General features: G+C 42.3%; 1 protein-coding gene across 4 annotated transcripts in view; it reads left to right on the top strand.

Annotated features, from left to right (window-relative positions):
- Positions 1-17,320, top strand: part of LOC121929698 (agouti signaling protein) — a 76,247-nt gene extending 58,927 nt beyond the window's left edge. For 3 of the 4 annotated variants that reach the window (XM_042465535.1, XM_042465533.1, XM_042465534.1), the window contains exons 3-5: positions 668-828; positions 14,651-14,712; positions 17,116-17,320. In XM_042465535.1, coding sequence (XP_042321469.1) covers positions 669-828; positions 14,651-14,712; positions 17,116-17,292 — 399 coding nt within the window. In that variant the 5' untranslated portion in view covers position 668 and the 3' untranslated portion in view covers positions 17,293-17,320. Of the gene's footprint in view, positions 1-638; positions 829-14,650; positions 14,713-17,115 lie in introns of those variants that run through there. The other variant, XM_042465536.1, reaches the window with a different exon arrangement.
- Positions 17,321-17,693: the final 373 nt, after the last annotated feature.

Below are 17,693 nucleotides of genomic sequence, written 5' to 3'. Positions count from 1 at the left end.
GGGGCCAGGATCGGGATGCAGGAGCAGTCAGGGGATGATGGGATTGGTGGGAGGCTGAAGGAGGGGAGCAGATCAGGGTCTAGGAGAAGGCAGGGGATGATGGGATTGGTGGCAGGCTGAAGGAGGGGAGCAGATCGGGGTCTAGGAGAAGGCAGGGGATGATGGGATCAGCTGGTTGGCAGAGAGGAGGAGATGGCATGAAGGAGGAGGAGGGGAATGACAGAGCAGGACGCAGGGGCCAAGAGGGGTGGCATCGGCGTGCTTTTCCACATCAGACCAAATCACAGTGCAATTGAAGTTAGCCTGGATGCGAATTCTCTGAAGTCACTTTTTTCCCGTTTTTACCAAAATGAGGGGTGACTTCAGAAACACTGCTGAAGCAATTCGCAAGGGGCTCTCATAGAAATCAATGGCGTCTGATAAAATATTCACTTTCCAAGATGAAACTGCATCGTTGGAAGTGCAATCACTTCGGAAGTGAGCTGGAACTGAGCCACAACATCACCAAAAAGCTCCGTGTGATATACTCTGGTGATAAGTTAGAAGGGAAGGGAAGGAGTCAGGCTGCAAGATTCTTGCCTAATTCCAGTTCATATGCATTGCCCGCCGCCTTTCTTGGTTAACTATGAATAGTTATTAAGACATATTTTCCTTTTTTCCCCACCAGAATGGAATATAGGAACATTTTCCCTGGCTTTCTTTTCTGCTGCATTTTGCTTACAGCAAGCTATTCCTACATGATATTTGAGGAAAAGCAGGACACAGACAACACTGTGGTAAATAATAACAAAATCAAGTTCCCGGATCTTCCACCCATCTCCATAGTAGGTCAGTAAGAAAATAAATTGTTGAAATCTAGTCCTTCAAACAGAAGTGGCAGCATGGTCAGATTAACTAAAAGCTAACTTAAAAGGACCTGATCCCATTTGATTTTGGAAGCTAAAGAGAATCAACCTATTCAGTACTTCAATGGGAGACCACCAATGAATACCAAGTGCTGTAAGCTATATTTCAGAGGAAGGAATAGGCAAACTCACCTCTTAAGTATTCCTTGCCACAATTTCTTCTCCCAGTTCAAGAGATGAATGTTGTTGTTGTTGCAGTTATTGTTGTGAACCTCCAGGTCATTTCTGTCTTATGGCAACGCTAAAGTGAATCTATCACTGGGTTTTCTAGGGCTGAGAGTGTGTGACTTACCTAAAATCATCCAGTGGGTTCCATAGCTGAACAGGGAATTGAACCCTGAGATCTAGCATCATAGTCCAGTGCTCACCATGCTGCCTGGCTGAAATCCATGTGGTCACCTTAAGTCGACAAGTAGCTTGAAGGCACATACACACACATAAGAGGGTTGTAGCCCTCATCATCCCAGATTCTCAATTTTCACATTAAAAAAAAGGTTTTAGTCCTTATACAACTCAAGCTACAAGGGGAAATGTTCAGGCACTGTTCTCAATTAGAGAGATATCAGCCTACTACTATTTCTCAGTATTTAGCCAATGACAGTAACCTGCATTCAAGTCAGGATGAACCATTTGTAAACATAGAGATATGTGCAGAATCACCCTTGTGTTCAGGAGAGGCTTCCTGGTCCATTTTGAGTCCTTCTTTTGAGCCATCCTCATGAAGCAGCAGCTACTGGCTGCAGCAAAAAACTGACCATATCTTTGGGAATTGCCAGAATATCAATGTAACAGTGACTGGGCCACACTTACAACCCTGAACATGGGTGTTAATAATAGCATGATCGCATCAATTCACACTATGTGACTGCCTACGTATCGGAACTGCAGTGGGAGGAATTTATCACACATGAATCAATAGTGGAAAAACAGCATAACTGGGAGGCATTAATGGTTTTGTCCATCAGTGAAAAGGAGGCATTGATGGGTTTTGTCCATCAGTGAAAAGTATTAAAGACTAAGCAGCTGCAGCACAGACACAGCATTGTGTGATAAGGTTTAGCTACAGATGTTGCTATCCTGCTTTCATTCCACTCTGTCAGCATTATGTGATAAAGTCCTCAGACTGTGATGACACTACAAATGTATTATTTTGTACTGAGAGGAGGATAAGCAGGGAAGTAGAGATAGAGAGCTACAACATCCAGGCAGTGGATCCATCCCTGTATCAGCAAATCTGCTTTTGATTTTATTGCTGCTACTCCTGATTCTCCAAGTTAAACAGAACCTCTCTCAATCATGGGCCAGAGGTTTGGCACCATTCAACATGGAGCAGCTGTAACAAGAAAAGCACCAGTAGATTTGCCACCTCCCTAATGATAAACCCACTAGCTGCCTCTTCCTCTTATATATGCCCATTCTAATTCTGCCCTAAGTGACCAACTTGTAAGAGACTTCAGGAAAGCTAGATACAGATTTACCAATGGGAACAGTTTCTCTTATTCAACATGAGTTTTAAATTTCAGCAGAAAGTTTCACAACAGAATCCTTAAAATTTCCATAGTAAATTAATTGTTTCATTATAGCAATATTGATTCATTTTATACCACTTCCAGCCAAAGCCATTGTTTTAACAGAAATATTTATATATTTAAAATGACTCCAGTTGAAAACAGTATATGTTCAAATCAAAAGGTAATAGGAGGAATGCCTGTATAAAAAGAACAAAAAGCCTTGCATCCTGTGACCCATATACCACACACTCTCATTTGCATGTACTCATCTAACAGATGTCACATTGAAATATGATCAACCTTTTTTGCTCAAGCTATCTGAAATATGAATTGTTGGAATGATCTCTTCTCCCCTCACAACACCCTTCTGTTTTAACCTGTTTTAGATCATGGCAAGGAAACAGGTTTGAGAAGAGGGTTGGGAATACACTGGCTAGGCTAGAGAGTCTTGGGATAATATGCTCATTCAGTTTTGGTTCCATATATCAAGGAGGCCCTATTTTTGGCTGCTGTCTGTACAATACCTCTCTCTCTTGCCCATGGAGAGAGACATTCACAGTATGCAACGGCACTGGGAAACCTTCACAATGGACTATAAGACTGTAATTTTAATGCTCTATCTAATATGTTGAATAAAGAAGTGAGAGCCACCTTTTGTGTTAAAAAAGCTGCAGGGGGATTAGCTGATTGGGTATAGAGAGTGGTTAATGCCTCGCTACAGCAAGCAGAGTCTCACCTTGCCTGAAGAAGGCTATTATAAAACCATTACTAAAACAGTCATCCTTGGATCCCATGATGCTGGATAATTGTCTAACAATGGAAACATAGGAGGGTGCAGGGGATATGACCCACACCAGGTGATAGTTCAGAGAAGGAGTGATACCTGGTTGGTCCCCTCCCACTGCGTGGGGGGAGAGTGCTGCTTCCAGGGCCCACCACTTCTTTTCTGCTGCCCGGGCTCTCGAGAGAGCCAAGGTGGCAGAGAAAAGAGAGATGAGCACATACTCCTCCCTTGATGCACTGGCACTCTTGGCCAAGCAAGCCCAGCAGGGAAGGAGGAAGGAAAGCATGTGCACTCACCCCTCCTTTCCCCTTGCCTTGACTCGCTCAGCAAAGCCAGCCAAGGCATGAGGGGAAAAGGAGCAAGTGCACATGCATCCCTCTCACCTTTCCTATTGCCTTGGCTGGCTTGCCCAAGTCAGCCAGGGCACTGAGGGAGAAGAGGCAAGCACATACACTTCACTCCTGTCTCCCCCACTGCCATGGCTAGCCTGCCTGAGCCAGCCAAGGCACTGGGGAAAGACAGTCAAGAGTGTACACTTCATTCCTGCCTTTCCTGCTGCCTTGGCTGCCTTGCCTGGGAAGGAAAGGCAAGTGTGTGCACACTCCTCATGCCTTCTCCTGTTCCTCACTTGTCCATCTGCTCCTCCCCCAATCTGGCATTTTGGTGGATATTTGAGAGCTGGTGTTTCCCCACATACACACACTCATGCTCCCAAGCACCCACACCAGGTGACACCGACACTAAGGACACCACTGGTCTGTAGCATTCCCATTTTTAGGCAAGGTTCTGGAAAATCCTCTGGCCTCTCAGTTCTAGGGGTTTCTGGATGAAATGGATTATCTAGATCCATTTCAATCTGTTTTCAGGCCTGGTTATGGGACAGAGATGGATGTGGTTACTTTGGTGGATGACCTATGCTGGGAGTGTGTCCCTGTTGATTCTGTTGGATATTTCAGCAGGTTTGATACCATGAATATGGTTTCCTTCTGGGCTGCCTTCCTGGGGTGGGACCTGAGAGCTCTGTTCTACAGTGGCTCCATTCCTTCCTGGAGGGGCAACCCCAGAAGGTGGTGCTAGGGGACTCCTGTTCAACACCTTGGCCACTGACCTGTGGGATCCCTTGGGATTCAGTTCTGTCCCCCTTGCTATTAAACATATACAAGAAACCAGTGGGAGAAGTTGTCTGGAATTTGGGGTTCAGTGCCATTACTACGTGGATGACACCCAACTCTATTTACTCCTTTCCATCAGAAGCCAAGGAAGCTGTTTTGGTCCTAAACCAGTGCCTATAATCAGTAATGTACTGGATGAGGAGAAATAAATTGAAAGTTAATCTGAGGTGGACAGAGGTGCTCCTGGTCAGTCAAAAGCTAAACCAGTGAATAGGGATTCCACTTGTGCTGGGTAAGGTTACAATCTTTCTGAAGATGCAGGTTCACAATTTGGGAGTGCTCCTGAATTTAGCTCTGAGTCTGGAAATGATGGTTTCAGTGGTGGCTAGGAGTGCATTTTCACAGTTTAAAGTTTGTACGTCAACTGATCCCATTCCTTGGGACATCAGATCTGCCCATAGTGGCATATGCTTTAGTTACATCCTGGTTGGATTACTGTAATGCAATCTATGTGGGGCTGTCTTGGAAGAGGTTTGGAAAATTCAACTGGTCCAAACAGCTGCAGCCTTATTACTAATGAATGCTGGCTACAAGGAGCACACAACTCCTTTGTTGCAACAGCTCCACTGGCTGCATATCTGTTTTTGGGCATAATTCAAAGTGCTGGTTATGACATTTAAAGCCCTGTATGTCTCAGGTCCAGGTTATTTGAAGGACCATATTCTCCTTTACGAACCAATATATGCTCGGAAATCTGGTGGGAAGCCCATCTCTTTGTCCCACCTCCCTCACAGGTACATCTGGTTGGAACACAGGACAGGGTCTTTTCAATGGCCCCCAGGCTCTAGAACTCTCTTACAAGAGAAGTTAGACTGGCAAATACAGTGGCCCCTTGTTATACGCTGGGGTTTGGTTCCAAGATCCCCCATGGATAACAAAATCTGTGGATGCTGAAGTCCCATTAAATATAATGACATAGCAAAATGGTGTCCCTTATAAAAAAAAGTTTGATATTTGAAATATATACTTTTTTTGAACATTTTCAAACCACTGATGCTTGAATCCGTGTATTAAAAAATCCATGTATAAGAAGGGTCAACTGTATATTTCTATTCCAACTGACATTTGATGAGTGATTATATAAGGTCCATATTATACAATGCACTGGATATTGCTAATCGTTGTGCTGGTGGGTGTGTATTTAAATGATATATGTTTTAACCTGATTTTAATTTTCCACGATTGTTTATTTGTGTTTTACCTTTCATATCTTGGCACTTTTAACATTTTTTAAAAATTGTTGTAAGCTGCTTTGAGTCCCTATATGGGGGAAAAGCAGGATAGAAATACATACATACGTACATATATACATACATAATTGAATGCAAATCATTGATGTACAATTGTGTTCCTCAAGACATACATACTACTCTCATTAGCCCTAATGGACATAGAGAGTGGTGAGGGATTATATTAGTTGCAGTTATAAAAGATCTGAAAAGTTGCCCACCATCAGTATAAATATATATTTGGGGAAGGAGGTACTATCTCCTTATTTATTAAAATATTTGCACTGCAGGGGCTTTTTGGTCTCATGCAGATGAGCAATGAATTATGCTTGTTGACTGAATTGTTCCCTGATTCCCACTTCGCTACGGAACTGAAAGGACCAGGCATGGTTATGGGTTAAGTGGTAAGGCCACAACTTTAACATCATCTACTTTAACATCACCTACAATCATCTATCAAAACATCATCTACAACTGAATACAATCACATCTTAATCAATTAACATCTAAAGGAGGGAGAGGATGCTGGGAACTTCAGGTTCCATACCCCAAGCAGTACAGTAAGCAATAGGTGTCCAGTAGCATTGGACAATGCTTCCCATAATTAGTTGATCTGTGGGCTGAACCCAATAGCCTGTCAGAGGTAGGCCAATCTGTGGATGCTCATACTCAAAGGTGAGCCTCTCTCCAGAAGCCCCAGGGTTCCCTCTTCCCCACTGGAGGTGATGTCCAACATCCCCTGTCCCGCTTTCATATCTGTCACAAGAAGAGATCGAAGTAAAATATATTATTAGGTTATTGTTGCATTTCTTTTCTATTGTTCCACTTTTCGCATTGTTGGTTGCTTTGTATTTTACTGGTATGTCTAAATCAGTAATAGAAGCAGGGGCATTGCTTCATATGATCTCTTATTTAAAAAGATGTTTGCAGGTGTAGGTGTGCCTTCAAGTACTCATCAATTTATGGCAACCCCATGGATTTCATAGGTTTTTCTTAGGCAAGGAATATTCAAGGGTAATATTGCAGTTCCTTCCTCTGAAATATAACCTACCACACCTGGGACCCATTGTCAGTCTCCCACCGAAGTACTAACTAGGGCTGACCCTGTTTAGCTTTCAAGATCAAATGGAATCTGGTGCCTTCATAGTGTTTAGGCCCTCTATAATAAGGATACTGGCTCTATATGATAAACTGTGGAAGATTTTTAAAGGTACCAAGGACAGGGAGCAAGGAAGTTTCCTCACAGATTAGTGTGTGTGTGTGTGTGTGTGTGTGTGTAATGACATGACTACATTCATTATTAATTCCATATAAAATGTTACTTCTGCTATAGATATATAAATATATAGATATTGAACTATAGCAGAAATAGCAGTTTATACGAACCTAGTAATTAATGTCGTCCTGCCATTGTTTTCACAGAGTCATGCATGCATTGTTGCACAAAAAGTTGTCTGGTATAATCAGGTCTGTGTTATTTGTGATAGGGTTGCCAGGTCATGATCTTCCCAGGTTTCAGATTTGTAGTCCAAAACATTAGAGCAATGGATAGTCCCTTAGTGATGCCATGAGGGCAGGTCCTGGCAATGTCATTAAGCATTATGCATTATGCAGCAACCACAGTTGCTCACAACGTGTCATTCAAATGCAAAGACACATACACTGAACATATTTTCCTGTTTGGAAATTAAGACCCAAATGCATCTGTTCCCAGATCAAGATGAAGTGAGATGGTTATTCCTTCTCAGACTGACCAACATAGGGAAACTGGATGAGAAACATTTATTTTAATAGTAAAATTAAAAAATACCATATAAATTGCCCCAAATTAAGACAAAAAATTGGAAAGTGAAATTAATTATAATGTACAAATTATACATTATACAATTATACTTGGAGAGCACAGAATCTTTTTTTTACAGAGGAAGGGGGGAAGGAAGGGAGAGGAGAGGAGAAAAACAGACACATGCTGGACATAAAGCTTCTCCAGCTAGAAATCTGCTCATAGCCCTTGAGTCTTGCCCTGAGCAAAAAGTGTGGAATTTGAACCCCTCCTCCCTCCCAAGCTGACCCATGAAAACTGGAGACCCAGAGCAAGACCCTGGGACCCAGCAACCTAGATGTCTCTGCCAAGGACTGCTCTGTGCAATATCCTAGAAACAGCAGTCACTTGTGCAATGGTTCAGCTAGCGTAACACCACTTGCACAAGGCCTTGTGCTACATCCTAAAAAACACAAGCACTTTGAAGCAGTATCTATGCTGGTATAAAGCATCAACTAGATTCTGTCCATTCTAACCATTTGGGACATGCAGAGATAGAAAGGACCACCTATCAAAACTGGCTAATTTTAATTTCTCAAACCAGATGCCTATATTCTGTTAATGTAAGTTTAGATCTGGACAGGTCTTGTACCTATCTTTGCATTTGCAGCCAAAGTCAACTATTTAAAAAGAAGCATTGAAGCAATGGGATAATTTCCTGGGCTATTCAAACTGAATCCATATGAACTTGAACATCACAGAGTATTGAAATGAGTCAATCGAAACATCAAGGCTAATTTTTTATAAAGATACTTTATAGCCATGATGGGATTAATATGAACACATTTGTTATTAGCCATCTGTTCAGAAATAACTAATTGAATCAAACTGAAACTAAAGTAAATTTGATCTCAGAAAAGTTCAGCATTCAAACAAAATATGGTACTTATAATAACCTGAAGGTGATATTACCTCATAGTACAGTTCAGCCAAGACTTGTCAGTCCTTCTAAATATTTGGGAATAAATCACAGAATATTGCAAAAATGCAATATCAGAGTTTATAGTTCAGTGAGAAACAGGTTTTTAGTGTATTGCTCCTGAACCAGGATATTGTTAGGTATGACATGCTTATAATTAAACTTCCCTGGAAATGTAGTTGAAGGCCAGTATAAAAATAATTATCATAAAGGAATACATTTCAGTTGATACCCTACCTCCTGAAACTGGGTTCTCCGATAGTGAAATTGGGAAGGGAGGATTTCAGAGTTACCCATGTGGCTTAACAAGCAAAGTTAACAGGCAATTATAAATTGTACAGAGTTGTTTTTTCTTGGAGATTTGACAGATGGTATATTACCACACTCCATCCCTTATTGATCTTTTTTAAATCCAGCAATAAAATTCACTTTCAAAAAATGAAAGGACAATAGGACAAAAGGACAAAAATGAAAGGAGAAAACTAAAGATAGTTTTTCCAAAAGTATTCATTGTCTGTAATTTTTCAGAATGTTGACATTCCCAGTCTTGCAACACAAGGACTAGAATTCTGTTAGGGGTATCCATACATGGAAGTTTCCCGTATGAGTGTGGATGTCCTTTCTCAGGTACTACAGGGTACTGGTATTCTGTTTCTCCACAGTGCCCAAAGGCCATCCACCTTACTGATAAGCCACTCCATCCAGCCATTCCATGAATTACAGTAAGCAGGCAGCTTGGAACAATGTTGTTCTGACTTTTTATATAGGTTAATTTATGTTTAAAGTTCTATTTTACTGCATGTTGGCACTTAAAAGTTTTCTAACATTTTAACATGTATCTTCTCTATTTACTCCCAGCTCACATTTAAAATAGAAGGGATTTTTTTACTAAAGATATTTTTAAAACTGTACTTGTTTTATTTGTTTTATTGAATCATTTCCTGTATTGCTATGTATTTGATATGTATTATCCTACTAGAGAGGCAGGCTAGCTCCAACAGGCCTCCCTGGATGAAGATTAACCATCCATTAAGAAGCCAAGCCCTCCCTCCAGTCCATCTCCCTTGGTCCAGACCTCGGAGGTAGAGAAAAACTGCTGGACCTCATCCCCTTCCCCACCATCACTTCCCTTCTCCTTTTGTGTCGTGTCTTTTTAGATTGTAAGCCTGAGGGCAGGGAACCATCCAATTAAAAAGATTGTATGTACAGCGCTGTGTAAATTTACAGCACTTTATAAACAAAGGTTAATAATAATAATAATAATAATAATAATAATAATAATAATGTCTACATCTCCATAACCAGATATGAAATGATGACATCAGTGCTGAGATCCAGCAACATCCTGTGATCATTTTGTGTCTGACTGTGGAGACACAGACAGATGCTTCTCCAAGCCTGCCAACTCACTGCAGAGCTCACCAAATAGTGTCTAGGACTGTTGGAAACAAAGGCCCCATTCATACTGGTCTAAAAGACATGGAGGGAACTGGGATGATCCGGATGCCCCTCCCCCGAATCGCTCCGTTAGCAAGTGCCCACTACAAATTGAAATCGAATGCATTTTGACAGAAATCGAATGCATTCTGTAGATTGGCCGCTGCCAATCAAGCTATCATCATAGTGACGTTTGCAGGGCATCGGGGGAAGTGTCCTCCCTTTTTAAAGAGCCAGGCACAGGGGTTTCAGCGGCTGAAGCAGGGAGAGAGATGCCTCTCTCTCTCTCTCTCTTTTAATAAACCTGTGGGCTTTTGGGTCAGATCTGCCCCTGTCCCAGGCAGAGGATGGGATTGGCATGTTTTTGTTTTTGTTTTGCTTTTAAAAGCAACATTAGCTTTCCCTTTGCTTCCCTTGCTGTATCTGCTCAAGAAGACAAATCATTCGCATATTTGCTCAAAAAAAATTGGTTAAAATGTAACATTGATTGTTTGCAACATTTGTAGCTTCTCCCTCTGCAGAAAGCAAGTGCAAGCCTGGCTCCATCTGCCTCTGGAATATAAACCATGCGCATGTGCGCTCAAAAAAAATTGTTTGAATTTGAAAAGGGGGGGGGGTTGCCTGACATGAGCTCCGTTCATGACCTGATTTTTTCCTCCTGCAAGGGAAGGAATGCCCAGCGACAGAGGGCTTTGGGCAGGGGATGCAGGGAAAAGAGGCTCCTAAAGAATGCCTTCCCTTGCTCCCTTCTTCCCAGGGCTCTTTCCTCCTCCCCCTCCCCTCCGATGAGGGGAGGAAATGCCTTGCCCTTTGCCCACCCTCTGACCTAAATCCCTCTCTCAATTTGCCTCGATCGTGATCGAGGCCAAAGTTCTCATTCCCAGGACCCGGGGTTTTTAAAAAGAAACGGTATTTGCGCCGATTTCAAAAGACCCGCGCTAGGGGCCATTTAACACGGAACAGGTGTGCAAGCTCCGGATTCGCTTGTGTGAGATTCGGGGTGAGTAGGAACTTCACGTGATTGAATCGGTTTCAGAACCGATTTTTTTTGTAATGTGAATGGGCCCAAAGAGGAATCAACACTTGTAGAAAGAGATTTGTGAGAGAGGACAGTCTAGATAATGTCTGCCCTTTTGTTTCACCCCTCTGTATCTTTCATTGGTGTGTTTACTCAAGCATCTTGTTTCCTTCTTACTTCACTTCCATCTTCTCTCAAGAGTTAGTCTATTTGTTTTCCTTTGTTTGTGAAGGAGCATCCATGAGGCTCCAACCCCAGCAATGGATGCTAGCTTACACCCACACATGAGAACCAGATTTTAGAGATCTTCTAACAAAGTATTGGTCAGCTTCTTTTGTCTATCTCCTTTATTATCCTGAGATAGATTTACTGAAAGAAAAAAGCCCCCCCCCCCCATTTTTTTCTTTAGCTTACAAATCATTTATCCTGTTTCTACCATTGGCTGCCAGTCTGTTTCTGAACACAACTGAGAGTGCTGGTTTTGACCTATAAAGTCCTCTGTGGCTTGGGGCCAGGTCATTTGAAGGACCATATCTCCCTTTCTGAGCCCACTAAAATACTGAGATTGTCCAGAGAGGCCCTTCTCTCTGAACCACCAGATTCTCAGGATTGTTTGGTGGGAAGAAGAGAGGGCCTTCTCGGTGGCTGCTCCCACGCTCTGGAACTCTCTACCTAGAGTGGCCCAGATAGCCCCATTCCTGATCTCCTTTCGGCAGCAGCTAACACATTTGTGTGCCATCAGGCTTTTTAAACTGATGAAGGATGGTTTTTTAAATGCTGTGGAAGTCAGATCAAGGCTTGTATATCATTTGTAAAGCATTTTAATATTTTAATGTGTAATTGTTTTAATGATTAAATTGAGTAATTGTTTTTAAATTTTTATATTTCTACTTTACTGCTTTAGTATTGTTTGTAAATTGTACTGTAAATTGCTGTTAGATGCCTTGAGTTCCTATGTTGGGAGAAAGGCATTATATAAGTAAATAAAATAACAACAACAACAACGTCTCCACCAAATGCATCTGAGGAAGTAGACCTAAGTCTATGAAAGCTCATGCTTCCAACTTCTTTCTTTCAGTTGATCTCAAAGGTGCTACAAGAACTCTCTACATACTGATTCTACAGAGTAAAGAGATTATCGTATTGACAAATAACCCGCCTGCTTCCTATCAGGATGCAGCCAAGTTGTGGAATGCAGGCAGGTATTATTACATGTAATTTGCTGCCATGCCACCAGGCAGTGGCATCCCAGGTCCCAGGCATGCTTCAGAAGCAGCTTTTCAAAATTGGAAAGTTCCTGGCTTCGAAAAGCAGCCTCTGAAGAGCGGCTGGGATCTGGGATGCAGTCACCCAGCGGCAATGATGGCAAATTACCCGTGATAATACCTGCCTGCATCCCGTAATCTGGTTACATCCCATTAGGGAGCTGTCAGGTTATTTGACAATGCAGTAATCTCCTAACACAGCTATATCTTTGAATTCAACAACAATAATGTTGCATTAGCCCTGCTGCACTCTGCCTAATATAGATACCAAATATTCCTACATGGACAACTTCAGAAAGTTATCAGTAAGTTGGATGGAGGGCATATGGCTCAGCACAGTATAGGTTTGCATGCTGATATTTTCACTGCACCAAGTGAATGTAGGATTGAAGCCAAGGTTTGATAAAGCAGAAAGAGGACAGTCGCTAAGATCCTTTGGTATAGGTTTGATCCTATACCTCCCCATGTAGTGTTGTAGATTGATTGTGCTACAGAACCCTTGTATTGAATGGCAGTGTCGAACAACTGAATGTACACCCAAATATGCAACTAAATGTGGATGTGCATGCACATCTACACACACTTTTCTTTGGAGGCAGTCTTTCAGAGACTGCTTGCCACCAGGGCCAAAGCCAACTTTAGACAAGGTCACCCTTTTCCCCTCTCTTTCTGACATTCCCTTCTCTCCCCCACCCCTTCCTTCATGCTCAGCAGGCAGCCATGAAGGAAACAAATTTCTCTTACCCAAAATCTAAAGGTGGTCAATTGAAATTAGGCCCAGGGATGCCATTTATAAAAGGCTACACATATTGATGACCTCCTATGCAAGCATGTGGATGTGTAAAAAAAATGAATACATAACTCATATGAGGAGGCATAAATATGAGTTTACTGATATTAGAAGTGAGAATATATAGAAAACAAATGGGGAATGACTGTGGGATGAAATTGAAAAGGGCTGTGAAGAGACACTTCAGTGTCAGCACTGATTAATTGTCAGGATTAGACAGAAAGGTTTATTCTGTGTTAGATGAACATTGTTATGAAGAGCATGTGACGCAAATCAAGTTGCAGTTGAAGGCTTAGAAGAAGGAGAAGCTGCAGATGCAATTGGAAACATGATAATGTGCAAGGAAAGAACAAATGTTTGTGGAAGTGCTGAAATTAGCACTGATAGGGAAATATGAAGTATCTTTTCACAGGCCTTTTCAATTATATCCCCAAATGATGAACAAGCATTGCAAGACTCTGTGGTGCCTTTTTTAAAAAACAAAAAGGATAGTATGCAAGATGACATATAATACTGGAGATTATGGAGGACCACAAACCAGATGGGATTTGAACATGATCTGCTAAGACTTATCCAAATTCCTGTAAAGGAGAACTAGAGTGGCAATATATAGGGGGCACATCTCCATGTCAGCTCAAGAAAATAATTTCTTTCTAGCTATTTTTATCCTATTGAGGATTAGAATCATAGAATTATAGAGTTGGAAGAGACCACAAGGGCCATCCTGTCCAACCCCCTGCCATGCAAGAAATCACAATCAAAGCATACCCGACAGATGGCAATCCAGCCTCTGTTTAAAGACTTCCATTAAGAAGGAGACTTCACCACTGTCGAACAGCCCTTACTGTCAGGAAGTTCCTCCTAATGTTTAGATGGAATCTCTTCTCCTGGAGCTTGCATCCATTGTTCTGGGTCCTGTTCTCTGGAGCAGTAGAAAACAAGCTTGCTCCCTCTTCAATATGACATCCCTTCAAATATTTAAACAGGGCTATCATATCACATCTTAGCCTTCTCTTCTTCAGGCTAAACATCTCCAGCTCCCTAAGTCGTTCCTCATAAGGCATGGATTCCAGACCGGTCACCATTTATTCGCTCTCCTTTGGACACACTCCAGTTTCTCAACATCCTTTTTGAATTGTGGTGCCCAGAACTGGACACAATATTCCAGGTCTGGAAAGGAATTGGGGAAAGGTGTATTTATAGACCTGTATACATTGGGCAGAAGGCCCAGATTCCTGCTGTCCTGACATCATCCTGTACAGGTTCTAGCCCCAGGCTGGAACTGGCAAGTCCAGATACAAGCCTGGTGGTTTCAGACTGATCCTGAACCAAAGGGCCCTTAGCCTGGGGCAAAAAGACTTGATATTTGCCGTGGAGTTTCCTGTGCGCCCCTTACCTGCCTCCATCGTCATGTCTTCTCTGAAGACCCCCATCATAGCCTCTGACATTGCATGGGTATGCCTGGCCACATGGATATAGCCATATGCCCAGTTTCCACCCTTACAGACTGTGACAGGTCTTCTGAGAAGATGCGATGACAGAGAAAGTGGTGCACTGTGGCAGTGACTCCATAGTACAGTGGCATGTGGTTATTTAAGCACTTGCCTATCACTGTGCCATCCCAGGAACTGACCCAGCCACTTCGTAACTCTTATGGTGTCTAGTTAAGCTCAAATATTGGAAGTAAACTACATGCTACCAATAGATATGTGTGTCGATGCAGCTGTGAAAATTTTTTTTAATGAAAGTGTTTTCATGAATCTCCTTGTTTCTTTGCTTTTCTTTCTTTTTTTCAAAGATTTAACCAAAACATCCCTGAAGCTAAGCAGAAAAGAGGCTGAGAAAAAGAAATCCATGAAGGTAAGTGGTCGTTCTCAAAAAGCTAGCAGAGTTAGAACAGTTGAGGGCCTTGGCAATGATGAGTCACATGACATCTAGTTTTACATTTCTGTTCTTTATAGGGCATATATATTGTTGTTGCTGTGTGCCTTAAAGTTGTTTCCAACCTCTGCCAACCTTAAGGTCCCTGTCATGGGGTTTTCTGGGGCTGAGAGTCACCCAGTGGGTTTCCATGGCTGAGCAGGGAATTGAACTCTAATCTCCAGAGTTGTAGTCAAATACTCAAACCACTACACCATACTAGTTCTGAATATCTATACCACCAGCATATATTACTTCTAGATTAGTTTAAATCTCATGCGTGCATTCCGGACAGGCCCTATGGGGCACTGTCATTACGTGCAAGGGGCGGTGCTTCCTGACACGCCTTGCCCCTCACACGTAACGAGGGCATCAAAATGGTGGTGCCCTATATAGATGGGCACTGCCATTTTGACATGACAGACATCTAGCGTCTGCACATCTCGGCGCCCTTGTGACGCCGCAAGGGCACCATTGGTGCCTTGTGACATCACAACAGCGCCGCAAGAAGAAGCCGCTTTTTGTGGGTTCTTTTTGCTGCGCAGAGGAGCCGCATGGTTTGTCCGCTGCACCTCCTTTGCGCAGCAAACACAGGCGGTGGCAGACCGCCCTTTGGGGCAGTCTGTAAAGCACCATGATTTCCCCCAAAGAATCATGAGAATTGTAGTTTGGTGTGGATGCTAGGAATTCTCCATTTTATGTCTACAAACATCCCTCCTAAATTCCTAAAGTTTTGTGGAAGGTGAAAGAATAACTTTTTGGAGTACAGTTATAATATGTTAAGTCTGTAGGAAGTATCTATTTATATAGTGAAACAGTGAAAACTGGATATGGCTCCTGTCCCCTGTAGGCAGGGGTCGTTTGCTACCTGGTTGCATCATGAAAAGCAACACCCATTGGCATTGTCTGTTCTACATAACTATTAAGGGTATAGGAGCTGTCTCTAGTTTTCACTCTGACAATTCTACCTTAAAAACCATCTTTGGGTACACAGTGAGGCCACATGGAAGTGCTCTGGCTGAGAATTCTAAATGTCTTCCCCCCCCAAAAAACTGCAAATCCCAGGACAGAACCATGGCAATTAAAGTTTAATAATAGCCCTATATTTGTAAGGTGTGAATGTTTTCTTGTTTGCATGACTAACAATTTGTTCTTGTGTGCCTTCACGTCATTTCCAACTCATTGCCTAGGCATTTGAAATATGGGTTTTATCTCTGGGTTTTTACAGTCATCTTGCTATGGACACCACTTTTTGTAAGCTGATTTTATCTATATCTTATATCGGGCCTGAACAGATAGGCCAAAATAAACCTGCTTTGGGTCACTTTGGAGGTATGCTATTTAAATTATGCATGTGTCCTAAGAGGCCAGAAGCCTATGGACTGGAGCATAGCTTTGGTGCAGCTTCTGGCCTCTTAAGATGTGTGTGTCATTAAAACAGCATACCACCAAAGTGACCTGAAGCAGCTTTATTTTGGTCTGTCTGTTTGGGCCCATCATTATTTTTGTTGGTGTTGTTGTATTAGGTAAATGAACTTGGGAATTTTTTGACGAGCAGGCTAAAAATCAATAAAATGAATAAATAAATGAAAGACCAGCAGAGGGAGTGCCGCTGCTGATTTAAATAATTACAGTGCAAACATTATATGTGATCAGAATTTAGCATATCTACTTGCATATAATCCCAAACATGATTCACCATATGTGACAGAACATAGATCTGTTTGACAATTATAGCCAGAGGGTTAACTTGGAATGGAGAAAGAGATGTGTGGTGTATCTAGTCTGGGATGGGTGAATGTCTTAGGTAACAAACTAGCAGGAAGAGAAAGAGGGCACAAAAGTAGGGCTAGTTAGCTGCCAGGACTAGTGGAATGGGAAAGAAAAGAGGTATAATCTGAGGAGGGAGCAAGCTTGTTTTCTGCTGCTCCAGAGAACAGGACCCGGAACAATGGATGCAAGCTACAGGAAAAGAGATTCCACCTGAACATTAGGAGGAACTTCCTGACAGTAAGGGCTGTTCGACAGTGGAATGCACTCCCTCGGAGGGTGATAGAGTCTCCTTCCTTGGAGGTCTTTAAACAGAGGCTGGATGGCCATCTGTCAGGGATGCTTTGATTTGGATTTCTTGCATGGCAGGGGGTTGGACTGGATGGCCCTAGTGGTCTCTTCCAACTCTATGATTCTATGATTCTATGATTCTATGATTCTATAATGGAAGACTGCAGAAGGACAGAAATTATGATAAATGAGCTCCCTCCCTCCCCCCAAAAAATACCTATCTATTTGTAAAATTTGAAAAACTTCCAAGATTCAAAAAGCTTTTTGTCTTTTTCTCATCAGAAAAAAGCTCAACAGAAAAAGCCTCCCCAAGCAAGACCTTCACCTGCTCCTAACTGTGTGGCTACTTGGGCAAGCTGCAAGTCCCCATCTCGTCCCTGCTGTGAATTCTGTGCTTTCTGTTACTGCAGATTATTTCAGACCGTCTGCTATTGCCGAATGGGAAACCCAAATTGCTAAACCAAAACCAGCAATGCTACTGGGACTCTGTCTCTCATTAGACTCCTCAGTGTATCTACTAGGCCTTTTTGTCTCATGTGAAAACCAAGGAATCTCTGAAAGGAAAAGCCAAGGAAACAAAACATCTTTGAAGCTGGCTGGCATGCTTTGACTCCCTCCAAAAACTGTATCAATTATGGGATATATCTCATGGAGCTAATTCTGTCATAAAGTGAACATGGCAGGGAGTGGGAAGAAAGGAGATAGAGGCTGATGGTTGAAATGTTATTTTACCTCCGTGTGTGATGCACATTGATGGGCCGTATGATGTGCCTTGATGCTCATTGGGCACTGATGTGTATTGTACACTGATGCACATCATACACTGGTGTTCATTAGTCACTGATGCGCATTGGGCACTG

Source organism: Sceloporus undulatus, chromosome 4 (assembly GCF_019175285.1).
Source record: "Sceloporus undulatus isolate JIND9_A2432 ecotype Alabama chromosome 4, SceUnd_v1.1, whole genome shotgun sequence".
NCBI classification, from domain to species: domain Eukaryota; kingdom Metazoa; phylum Chordata; class Lepidosauria; order Squamata; family Phrynosomatidae; genus Sceloporus; species Sceloporus undulatus.
Note: the sequence above shows the minus strand (reverse complement) of the source record. Positions and strands in the feature narration are given on the sequence as shown.